The sequence below is a fragment of the Falco rusticolus genome, chromosome 1 (assembly GCF_015220075.1).
Source record: "Falco rusticolus isolate bFalRus1 chromosome 1, bFalRus1.pri, whole genome shotgun sequence".
NCBI classification, from domain to species: Eukaryota; Metazoa; Chordata; class Aves; order Falconiformes; family Falconidae; genus Falco; species Falco rusticolus.
This window is the reverse complement of record NC_051187.1, coordinates 48,989,947-49,002,639: the sequence shown is the minus strand read 5'-3', so window position 1 is coordinate 49,002,639 and position 12,693 is coordinate 48,989,947. Positions and strand designations below refer to the sequence as shown.

The 12,693-nt window shown below is 37.8% G+C and overlaps 1 protein-coding gene across 7 annotated transcripts in view; it reads left to right on the top strand.

The window, feature by feature from the left end:
- LOC119143680 overlaps positions 1-12,693 on the top strand; it is a 65,589-nt gene that overhangs the window by 50,379 nt on the left and 2,517 nt on the right. For 3 of the 7 annotated variants that reach the window (XM_037378193.1, XM_037378186.1, XM_037378239.1), the window contains 4 exons: positions 328-439; positions 5,496-5,579; positions 7,114-7,237; positions 12,054-12,144. In XM_037378193.1, coding sequence (XP_037234090.1) covers positions 328-439; positions 5,496-5,579; positions 7,114-7,237; positions 12,054-12,144 — 411 coding nt within the window. The other 4 variants (XM_037378202.1, XM_037378211.1, XM_037378221.1 and 1 more) reach the window with 4 other exon arrangements.

Below are 12,693 nucleotides of genomic sequence, written 5' to 3'. Positions count from 1 at the left end.
GGGACATTAAGAAGAAAAGAGGTTGGTTATATCATGGAAGAGCTGGAAGAGGAGATGGAAAGAGAGAGATTGGTCTTGCTTTGAAACAGACCCAACTAGATAGATCACTTATTTGATTTTTATGCTCTTTTCCCTACACAAAGATTTCTTTTAGATTTATAATAGATAATTATTGTGACTTTCTAAAAGGGAGTGACAGAACCTTATCCATAAAGCTATTACTGAAAATGTGCCAGGTCAGTACTTAATTAGAAATATATTTTATTTATTGACTTTGCACTGGATTTCTAATTTTACAGTTTGAAATTTGGTATCTTTTTCTTCCAGATCAACCTGTTTTTAAATGGTCAGCATGTGGAGACATTTGAGGAGGATCTCACATTTACGTCAGATGAGGTTGTTTCCTCTGATCCACCTAAGAGGAGCAGTGAATTGAAAGGTCTGTTCATCTTTTATTTGTGAATGCATCATTTGCTATCTATCAGCCTGGAAAATCATGTTAGATTTTGTCTGTGAAATATACTTTTGCCTCTTTTTATTTTTAAGTCTGTTGCAAAACACGTAAGCTACTTTTATTGGAAGGAAGGAGGTTAGCATCACACAGTATAAAACATGTTTTGAAACTAACAAGTATGTAAGTAAATTGTCCAGAAAGCTTAAGCCTTAGACACAAATGAAGACAGTTGAATGCTGCCTTGAAATGAAAATGTGGTTTTGACATTTACTGCAGTATATGTATATATAAAATATATTATATATATGATATGTATAATATATCACATATAATATATATATTATATATATTAAATATAATGTTAAGCCTGGAAATATTTGGGTTCTTACATTGAAATAGCTGTTGAGAATGGAGAACAGACTTACAGAATGCTTAGCTTTTAGGGAATTAAAATTTGGCCCTATTCTATACGATAGCCTCTACAAAGTGAACAAGAATGGGATCAACCCGGAACTGGTGACTTTTAAAGAAAACATACTGGGCTAATGAGATCCAACACGATAATTCCTGTGTTGCTGGTAGACTTGTCTAACCAAATTCTGTGCAGAAGGAAAAAAGAAAATTTGAGAAGGGCAAACCCATGAGCTGGGTAAAATGGGTCAGGATGCCTGCAACAGAAGGGAAGTGTTCAATCACAGCTGCCCTTACAAGTTCGGTCCTAGATTATGGATTATTCAAAGTGCTAGGCACTCAAAAATGTTTACATTTTTTTCTAATGGCAGAACTATATACAGTGTTTCTTAACATATAGCACACTTCATAATTCCCTTTTGGTCCAAACAGAATCTTTATTACCTTATTCCTGCTTACCAGAGAACTGAGAGAACTGATTTAAAGCTGTGAATAGGTAATTTCAAACCTAAATTGGGTAACTGTACCTAAAGATTACTTGTTAGAAATATTTCTAAAAGTAATACTAATGCTGAAAGCGTAATTCAGGTACTTAAGTCTGTGTATGCTCAAAAAATTAATGCTATGAAGGCACCAATATGTTAAGGTTTATTCTGGATTCCAGATACAGGCAAGTAGTATTTCTAAAAACTGGTAATAGAATAGTGTAACAACTAATTGTAAGTTTGTAGGGAATGTTCTGTATCATGTAGAGAAACACTGAAATACACGTAGACTGTGTTTAATGCCATTTGAAAGTCACCAACAGTGGATGCCTGATTGCCATGCCTGAGTTAATTTTCCCCATCTATTCAGACATCTCTTCAATGACATGATTTATGCGTCATGCAGAAACAACTTAAACTCTTAAATACGTTTGCAGCTCTTGTATCTGTTGCAAATCTAACATCACACCAGAACCTCTGTGATACCTGGGAGTTACCAGGAGGGCAGCAGGAGATTTGGACCATCAAACTGGGGGAGTTAATGAATAGGGAATCATTGTTCCATTTAATAAAAGGGTTAGCAAAGGTCCTGGTATATTATTTTTTTTCCCCAAGGTGACTACAGTGCTAACTATTGGAGAAACAAAAAGCTATTGGGACTCCCGATTGCCACCTTATAATTTGAGAAAACTTCGACGTGTCTGACGTGAGCATTTAAGTACTGAATTCTTCAGGCTTTATTCAGGCGAAACCCCACTTTTGAGGGACAGCAGAGCTCCTCTGGTTGTTTCCCCTGAGAAGCATCTCTTAAACTTTTGCCCTTAGTTGTAAATATAAATGTTTTCTGTATGTCACTAAATACTTCCCTACTTCTGTGGCTTAACCCACAGACAGCGTGGATGAGAAATAGATGAATAGGTTAGACTGTAAAAGAAGTAACTTCTGCTAAAAGACTTTCTGTCAGCATTTAGTAAGGAGGGAAGTATTTTTCTTAGTTTCATGGTTATCTCAAGTGTGAGGGACTGTTAGTTGTCTTTGAATAGATAAGAGAAATATGTGAAAATGGGTTTCAGAAATGCTGCTAGATGTGGTTCTGGGAGGGTGGAATTTGAATTTACCATTTGCCCTAGCAAAATTCTTCTGTAGATTTAAGTTGTTTATTAAATGAAACTAATTTCCTGATAAACAGATCGCGAAAGATAAATCAATGAGAGTAATAAGTAGAGAACACCAGAACACTGTCTTGAACTGGTTTTGTTTAAAGGAAAACTCTCAAAGACTGCCTGTGTAAAATGTCTGATGGAGAAGACTTCTACAGCTTATACAATTTTAACATAGTCATACTTCAGCCTTTGAAGAAGCACTACTTTTATTTTTCTTCTTGGAATTGTGTATTGAATGAAATTATTAAAAATAATGTGATTTCTGTGGCGCATGAAGTGCGGTAGTCTTACCCAGAATGAACAATGAGCTGGACTTTTTCAGATCCTTTCTCAATGGAGATGTTTAATCAAAAATAGTATTCCTAATAAATAGACCCTTCAGTATTTTCTGCCGAGTTTCATGGCACATTTCTGTTTGCATTTTTCATGGAACTGATCGTGGAAAAGACTGAGCATCAAGCTCAAAACAACTCCTTCACTGTGTGCTTCCACTGTTTCAGATATCATGCTATGGTGACTTAATACCAACGAATAACCCTTCTGCCAGACTAAACTGGAATCACTTGCAGTTCATTTTTGACAGTAACCCAACGTATGTTGTAAAACTTCAGTTAAAGCAGTTGTTTGTAGACGTTCCCTTTCTGATCCTGCTGTGCCATAGAAGAGGTTGGTGGGATGAGCCCCCAGCTGTTTTTTACTGTTTTCCCCATTATTGCCACTCAGATGTGCCAGCAGGTTAACTCCTGTAAGTGCTGCCAGATCTGTTTCAACCAAGTACGTGCCATACACTAAAATATATATCATACAAATTATGTGTGAAGTTGTAGCAAGGCATTTTTGTCATCCACAGTATCTCCCCCTCCATACTAAAATGAACTCTGGGGATCTGTCCAGCTACCGTAGACTGCCTCCCTTTCTGACAGGGACAGTGAAAATGGCAGCCAGTAGGATTTGGAAGTAGTTTCTTTCATACCCAGCTTTGCTAAAGCTTTTCAGGTCAGCCTGGCTCATGTCTGAGAAGTCAGCAGTTTTTTGTGGGCAGGAAGGAGTTAAAGGTAATGATGATTTAGCTGGGGCTGGGTTGACCTGATCACCTGATGCCGTTCACCAGTTGGTATCTACCCATGCCTTAATAGTTGGTGTACTTTAAATCATACTTGAACTTGCCACAGTGTTAACTTGGCTTTAAAGTGTAGTTCAAACATTCATGTGAACCTTGAGGGTGAATTTAGATCAGTATATTTACACTTCTTAATATAGCCTGCCTTTGGTCAGCATTTAGAACGTAGCATCTTTAGTATTGGATCTCTTATTCCCTAAAATAAATTTTAAAAAAAGGAAAACCAAAACAAAACCAGCACAATAGTTTGATATCCTCAGCAGAAGCAATAACAATACAAAAAAGATACTGATGCATTTTCAAATTGCATTGTCTTGCAGTGTGGTTTCTCCAGCATAATTGCTTGACAAGACCTTTTCTTCAATTCCTTTAAATTTGACAGTTTTTAACATGTTAGACTGAAATTTGCTGTGACAAGCATGTGCCTGGGACTGAACTGTTTGGTGTTTTGCAGAAGTGAAAAAAAAAAACCAAAACCAAAAAACAAAAAAAACCCAAACAGTGTTTTGGACGCGTTTCAGTTGCTTCCTGTGTGGCTGCCACCAGCAGCTGTGGCAGAAGGCAGGAGGGGCCGTTGCTTCCCTGCTCTGAATGTTCCCTCTGCTGGTGTCCGAGGAGCAGGGAGAGGGGGTGGCTGCCTCTCCTGTGCAGGGTGACAAAACAGCAGCAAGGGGAGAAGGGCGGCTGAGGGGTGACAAGTCTAGGTGAGTGAGGAGCATCAACGTGTCCGTTAGAGGTGCTGGGACTGAAAAGCCAGGGAGGCCAGGAGAGCTGATGTGGCTGTAGGGTTGGATCAGAAGCAAAACTGGCTGGAAACTCCTGGATTCTCACTGCCTAAAAACTGGGGTATAACCTGTGCTTCAAGTTCCAGTGTTGGGCTGCTGTCAGTGTCTAACTGAAACTCGGTGACAAGCGTGTGCTTCATCTCTTGCTTTGGGGAACAGAAACTATATGGTGATAGCTTACTACCCTTAGTAATCAAGGATTGCAAGATGTCTGTGCTGTGTAACTTAACCATCAAACCTAGTGGATAAACTGTGTGGATCCCACAAGACTGAGTTTTTGGATTTGGGCAGGAGTGGGTTTGTGGTTTTTTGATGTGCAAATGGGTAAAAATAGTAAGAACTTAGTTCAGTGAGTTTAGTTCCTAAACGCTTGGAAGTCCAGTACTCAGACATCAACAAGTAAAAAAAAAAATTGATTGGCTTCCTACTGAGCATGCATTTATGACCTTGTCTTATATAATGCTGAGATATTTACAAAATTTCTAATTTGAAAATGAAATCTCTGGTTTCTTCTATGTAGCTGAATAAATACCTGTTATAATGGCATATGAAAGTGAGAGGCACGTGTTGGCCTGAAATGGAATTTTAAATTGTGACTGTTTTCTACAAACATCATCAGAATAAACAGACATTACAGAATTATCAGGACAGTAGCAACTACATTTTTTTCCGCCTGCACTGGAAGCAGAGACTTGTGTGTGTTAAGGGGACAAAAGTTGTCAGCTAGTCAAGAAATGACAAGTAGCTGCTATGGCTTCTTCAGAGGTACCACATGGCGAAGACCAGGATGAATTTTTATATTCAAGGGTGGTGGAAGAGGGGATTCCTGGCACAGTATTTGGCTGTAAAAAGGTAAAAGGGATTTGTGAAACTGAGCAGGAAGGATCAGTTTTGTAATTTTGGTCCCCAGCCTTGCCTCTGTTCTGTGCGTGTTCCTGTGGGAAGAAAGCTTTGGAAGGTTTTCAGGAGTACTACAGAACAAGGCAGAGGGTATACACTTAAAATGACAGTTACTTCTTCAAAATGTACTATTAATTGTAGCTGTCATTAACATGTATTCATTTTTATGTTGTCTAGACCTGCCAAGCGGTCCACATACTTACCGCTTAGAAGATCTTGCCTATACTAGAAGTGGAGATAAAGGCAATTCTGCGAACATAGGTATCTTTCTTTTTCTTGCTTTCTGAAGTGATGCAAGATTTTTCACGTAAGATCTACGTATCAAGAGCTCTTAATGTTTTTTTTTTAGATGTCTCACATTACTTGGTTTTTATTTTTTTTAATTGTGGCTGTGCTAAAACAAGTATATTACTAGTGAAATATCTGTAGTTTTCTGTTTAGCAGCAGTCGAAATCTGACGTACTAAGAAAAAAAATTGCATGTCATACTGCAAAGAAAGGTCTTTGTTTAGGGTAGCAAAGTCAAGCTCCCCAAAGTTAAGAAATGCCTTTTTAAGGTTTCCTTTACATGTCAGTTGCTCCTCCTTCGTGTCTGTGTGTTATGTAATACAATCTTTTGCTTGTCTGATCATGTATAATATTCCCGTACATCTAATTTTAACATGCATATGGCTAAAACATTGACAGTGTTAGGAGATGCTGAAGTTGTTCTTGCATGTAAGAGGATGTTTTTATTATATTGTTAATCCAAATGGTGTATTTCACTGTGCAGTCTCTTTACATGGATTGTGCTGCTGCTTGCATTGTTTAATAATTCCTTCTATTCCTTACTTCTGCATGCAACAATTGGCTCTCTTACTTGTTGGAGGATTGAGAGCGTGTGGTGTTCAAAGCTCAGTATGAATTAAAGGTGCGTTTGGGATTTGATTTGCTATTAGCTGTCATGCTAAAATTGATTAATTCTGTTCATTTTATGTTTAGGGTTATCGTTTACTTGTCCTTGTTTGTGAAACTGTTTTTTGGGTTGAAGAATGAAAGAATGTTGATTTTTATTTATTTTTTATTATTATTTTTTTATTCTTTTTCTTTCCCCATGGATGACCACTGTTGCAATGTAGCATTGCCAAACCATCAGTGATGCATCACTGACAGACTTCCTCAGATACAGACACTACTGCTTTATTAAGGAACAATAACAAGAACAAACTTGACCTCTAAGATTAATTTGGCTTTGAAGTCCACAGATAGAAAGATCCCCGTGACACAAATCTGCTTTCCTGATTCTGCTGTGGAACCTCTCAACTTCAGGATAAAGTTACCTGAAGCTTGTGAAAGCATATTTACAGCAATAAAAATGTAATTGTGATTTCTCATGCTTACGTCAGGATCTCACGCAAGAAGTAGGGCAAGGACCGAACCTTCAGTCATTGATCATGCTGTGTTATCGGTAATTGCAATTACTTATCTAAGTCTTGGAAACCATTTAGGGGAAGACACGTGCCTGTGGGTTGTTTGTTGTGGTGGTGATGTTGTTCTTTAGGTGTCTTTCAGTGGCAAGGGACTGTTTGCAGCCAGAAAAATAATTAGTCTGGGAGCATTCTTTCATGTCATTCTCCACACTAAGTCTCTACTGACAGAAGGAAAGCTGTCATACTATTGGTTTTTATTCAGGAGCTCATTAAACAGGATCCATATACATGGTTTCAGTTAGGATCTCAAATCAGTTTTGAAAGGGTGAATACAGATCAGTTTTAACAGCTGCTGTTCCAACTAACACAAAGTTATACACCTAACAGGTGTGATAGCACGGCATCCCCTCTACTATCCGTACCTAAAGAAAACTTTAACAGCCGAAGCCCTGGAGAATTACTTCAAACACCTTTTAAAGCAAGAAGAACCTGTAAAAGAGCTGGTAACAAGGTGAGTCGCTTGCTGTTTGGTCCTCAGTTGTACAGTAGATACATGATGGTGTCGGAAGTTATCTTAAAGTATGTTAACATAAATATTACAAACCTGTGTGTATTGTTTTCAGTACATTTTTATGTATCTTTCTTTCCCTTTTTAAGTAACAGCTTGAGCAGTATTAATTGAAAAAGAATAATAACTTGGGCCTCTCCTGCAACTGGACAAAGGTAGTGAATCCATTTAGTGAAGGCACTTAAAATCCCAGAATTAGCACATTAGCGTTAGGGCTATTTCTTTGTTTTGTTCGGTACAGAATGTTTCTGCAAAATAGAAGTAACTTCTAATGTCCCTTGGGAAAAATATCTTCCCACTGTTCTTTGAACCATTTGGAGCCTCTTACCCACTTTTCTGACACATATACCAAGCCAGAATTGAAAGAAAAAAAACTCAGCTAATTTCCATTTTTAATATATTAAACGGAATACATCCTGAAGAGGACGCTTTTACCTGGTATTCATCTACAAAAGAATGTCCTCTGCCAGCGGATGGCTTTATGTAGTATTTTTGTTTTCATGGTGGTTTTGGCTGATGCTCGGGGTCCTTCCTGGGGACTGGCACATGAGACACCCACTGTTCCTGTAGCACGAGGTAATAGGGCTGATTCTCCTAAGGATGTCCAATAAAACAGTCAACAGAATTCAAACCTTTTTCTCTCTTCAAAAACAAACAAAAGCTTAATATTGCACAAACCATTGAGTCTTCTAAAACCTGCTTTCATACAACGTCAATTATTCTGCAGATCTGGAGATTCTGCCAAACCCATTATGTATTTCCATGAGTAATGGATAAACCCTTAAGTGTCTTTTTGCTTGTTGAAACAGCTTGAGTCAGAAAGGTGCAGCTCGAAGTTCAGAGAGAGCTTGGAGTTACTTTAACCCCTGATCTTTGAGTTGTAAGTGCCATTCTTTGTCTTCATAAGCGGCTCAGTGCAGGTCTCACCCACTGAGTTTCACAAGTGCTAACCAATCTATCTAATAAACTGATACCAAGAAATGTGATTGAGTTTCCTTTGAAACGTAAAGAAGGGAAGAAATGCAAAATGTCATGCCTCTTAATGGTACTTCTAGAAATTGATTCATTGTCGTCCCTTAATGCTGTTTATGTTCATAAAAAAAAAAAAAAAGCTAGAATTTGCTGTGTCTGGGTGAAGGCAATTTATTGTGGTTAATTAGATTATCTGTTTCTGGGTTTGGCTTTCTTTAATGATGTGATAATGGAGCTTTGTGAGTGAATTGAAAAGCTACTGGGGCAAAAGAATAAATCCTTTTGTGGAAATATTTAGGATTATAAGGAATAAAGAATTATAAGCTCATGTGCTTCAGATTGTATAGTTTGTTTTTACATTACTTGTTTATTTTTTCGTTGTAACTGTCATAAAAAGAGCTACCTTACTCTTTCATTTTCCTTAGTTTCCTTTATTTAAATTGCGAGTGGTTAAGAAACATGCCAGCCATGGCTCTGGCTCACTACAGAGCAGAGAAATTCAGCCAGTTGTCTTTCATTCTTTTTCATTAAAGCTATTAAATAGGTGTACTAAACAGGGAAAAGGTGGGATTATCCTGATGGAGAACACTGAAAATTTATAAACTTCCACATTTTCAGGTAACATAGTGACAAAAGGTGGTCTTTCAAACCCTGCGTCCCAAAACCCCAAACCTATGCCATTGCTTCTTCCCCTTATGTAGAGTACATTCTTAATAGATCTGATAATCGTAAGATATGGAATAACAGACTTCTAATTTAGTGGTATTAGGTCAGTCATTTAAGAAGGATAGTCAGATTATCCTGTGAGAATTTGCTGGCTTCATCTTCTGAAATATGGTTGTTACCTTTGTATTATGAGAGCATCCCAGTGCTCAAAAATAAAAAAAAAAATAACACCTGATTTCTCCTTCTGGGGTATTTTTACTGAGAGCTGAAGAACACAGAGTGTGCGTCCTGATGATTCTAGATTGCTTTTTTTGTAGGTACATTTGTTATGGGGGGTGGGGTGGCTGGAATACTTCTCTATAGTATAGCTCATATGTAAATGCCTCTTTTAGCCTATGGACTCGGTTCTTGATTTCCTCTGATGTGAGGAATCCTATCTCTTCCTTGATTTAAATGCATTAGATAATTTCTGTTACCATTATTAGTTCCATGCATTTTAACAGGAAATTCAGAGGGAAACCTGCCTTTGAGCCAGCATGGGCAGCACTGGGAGGGAAGTAGTTAGGCAGGCACCCCATTGTGCGTAAGCATAGCAGTTCAGCTACAACAGTGAATTTTCCTTGTTTTACTGGTTTCTGTCACAGACTTAATATTCTTGGAAGGATTTATTTGTTCTCTGTGCTTTTTAAAAGCAGCTCTTAAAACTTTTGATTGATTTGTACAATTAGGTAACATTTTCTTCCTTTAGATCTCAGTTAATTAAACTTAAATGGTTTAATTATGCTGGATAAAAGCATGCCAGCATTTTGGTTAGTGTGTTGTTGCTGCTTAAGACTATTACGATGGTTGTAGTGGTTTTTCTTTTTTTATTGTGGGAGTGTATTTTTTTGTGCGGAAATATATTGGATGCTCAAATGCTTCAAACTTCAAACAGACTTTAAAATATTGAACATGCTGACCTTTGTGTATTATATTGTAAACCTAGTTTTAGCTAGAGTATCTCACTGTAAATATTTCCTCAAAGTACTTGAAGGGAATTCACCATTCTGTAACGTTCCAAATTAAGATCTGTTGCTAGTATTACATACTCCCTCTGCCAGAATTACTGCAGAAAGTAAAACTAAATTCTTCCACTGCTTTTACTGTTTGCTTCTGCTTTTATAAGCTCTTCAGTTTCTTTCCTGATTTGTCTACGCGACTGATTTTCATGAAACGTTTTTTCAGACCTGGGATATTAGCTCCTGGAATACATATCCCATTAGTCTAGTCCTTGCGGAGAGATCGGCCAGTTGTGAAATTGCTTGATGCCTGGAAGTCTTTGCCAGTTCTTCAGAGTAACATTTGCAGTGTAGTGTTTTGGTAGACCTCTAGCTTTCATGGTATATTCTTATTGGAAATAAGTCTTGAGTTTTTTAGTTGAAAATTTTGTGGGGTCCTCTGATCCTGCTATGTAGTGGATTATGCTATTAGATTTACTAAATTAGGTAGATGACTTACTGTGGAAATGGCTTTATTCTTCGTATTCCTGTTGTCTAGTAGAGCACTGTTGAATTAATTGAACTTTCCTGCCTTCCCAATGGATTTGCCTTTGAGCATGATAATGTTGCCTGGCAACAAGTTTTCAAGGGAGGTCAACGGAATGCTAACGCCAGGGTTTTTCCTAATAACAACTAATAACGTTAATACTGAAGCAGAGTGTGGCAATGAAAGGGTAGAAGCAACAGTGAAAAGCCCTCGCCTGGCACACAGGCACAGAGACTCCGTGACTACTGCTTGCAAGAGCATAACAAGAACCGAAGTGTTTGCCAGGCTGCTCAGCAGGCTCATCTCCTTCCGTGAAAGGTTTGCATCCTATGCCCAAGATACAGGGGCATATACAGAGCTGGGAACAGCAGCAATGACTGCAGTTTTCAAAATGCTAAAAAGGAGCTGAAAAAGATAAACCTCACAGTGACAAAGTCAGCAGTGTAAGAGCACTGCAAGAAATTCCAGCTACTTAAGGGGACAGATTTGAAGAATCTGCCCCAAACAGATGAAGATCAGGTAGGTGGGTAAAGAAAAATAGGTGGTGTTGGAGGAAACGTGATTTAAGTTGCAGCAGTAAAACATCTGGAGGCAGAGCAAGAATTGGATACCATCTTTCTTTGCTATTCCTCATCTTGCTGATGTTCTGATTAAATCCTTTCTTATATAAAAAAGGAAAGCTATTGAGTCCTTAGACAAAGAAAATATTGGAGAAAAGCAAAAGCAAAGAAAAGCAAGACTAGAAGAAAGGTGACAAAATGCTGAAAAATTGTGCAAGGAGAAGCAAATGGAAATACGCTGTAGACCTATTTATGGAATTTGAAACAACTTTGTTAGGAAACCACAGAGCCATTTGCCAAACTTCCACAAAAGTTTCCAGATTGGAACTGCACCAGTCAAAAGCAAGGATGGAAAAATCCTTACAGTGGCAATGGAACAGAAAAATAGGTCTGTCACAGTAAAATGAAATTTCATCTGAACAAAGTACGTGGCTCCAAGAAAGCATTGAAATGTAGCTCTACTTTCCACTTGTTATAAAATTATCTGTAGTTGGTCGTAGGAGTTTAATCTAGTGACTCGTAGTTGTATCTCAGTAATAAGGAGGATGCCTTCCCAGTTAGCTGGTAGCCTTTGTTAGCAACAGTGAATTCCAGGAATTAAGCGACGGTATTTTTCAGTATTAGAACTAGGAAGTATTAAAATTACTTCCCTCTGCCCACTGTGTTCTCAGAGTTCATATTAGATCTTGAACTTCTTGTCTACAGAGCCTTCTGTATGGGCTTTAACTCTTAGGGGGAAAAAAAAAAAAGTAGAAAACAACCTCATTAGAAATGAATGAGTCATGAAGTTGAATAGGAGAATGATTACTTTATGATCCTACTTTAAAACTGTTAAGGGCTGTTGATTTGGGGTAAGGCAAAGGAACAAGAAGGTAGGGAAGGCCATGGGTTAATCTTCAGTTAACTTTTAGGCTTGACTCAGCAGTGGTATGCCATCACAAGCGTGGAATTTTTGCATGCTGTCTTTTGCTTGACGTTCTGTACAAGCCTTTTGTACAAATTCTCCTGAGAAATAATGTTCAGATTTTACCTTGCAGATACGAGTTGCCAGGAATCCATGGATTAAACTTTGTTCTGAAGAATTCCCTTGGTGGTGGTGGCATAGCATCCCTAAGAAGTGACCCACAGGCATGTATCGAAGCATGTGTTTTAATGCAAATCCTTTATAACTCTGTATTACACAGTCTCCTTATAACCAGCTTTGGGGCTGGAACTGTAAGCTTTTAGTTTTGACTCTTCGGTTCCTTTTACTTTCCTGTTAATATACATTATCTACCTAATTGTTTTAAGTTTTAAGATTTGTAAACAACACAGGGAGGTAGAAGGTTTATTTAGAGTATTGGGTGAAAAAGATATGTACAAGGAACTACTAAGAGAGTCTTCCAATCAGTTGCACTCATTATGATGCGCTACCTGTGGTTTTAGATGCACCAACAAAATTAGCATCTCAAAAATTTTTGGAGTTGTACTAGACAATTCTGATCGTTTCCTAGTACGTACAGGAACTGTTAACTGTATAACAGCTCCTCTAGCTTAGCCTATGACTCCTACAGCTAAAATGTTAATAATATAAATCTCAAAGTGCAAACTAGATGGACAGAAGACCTTTTGTGTTGACGTTATGTGAATCTGAAACTAACTTTTTTAAAAATTTGAAACATCTAAACCTGAAGATGA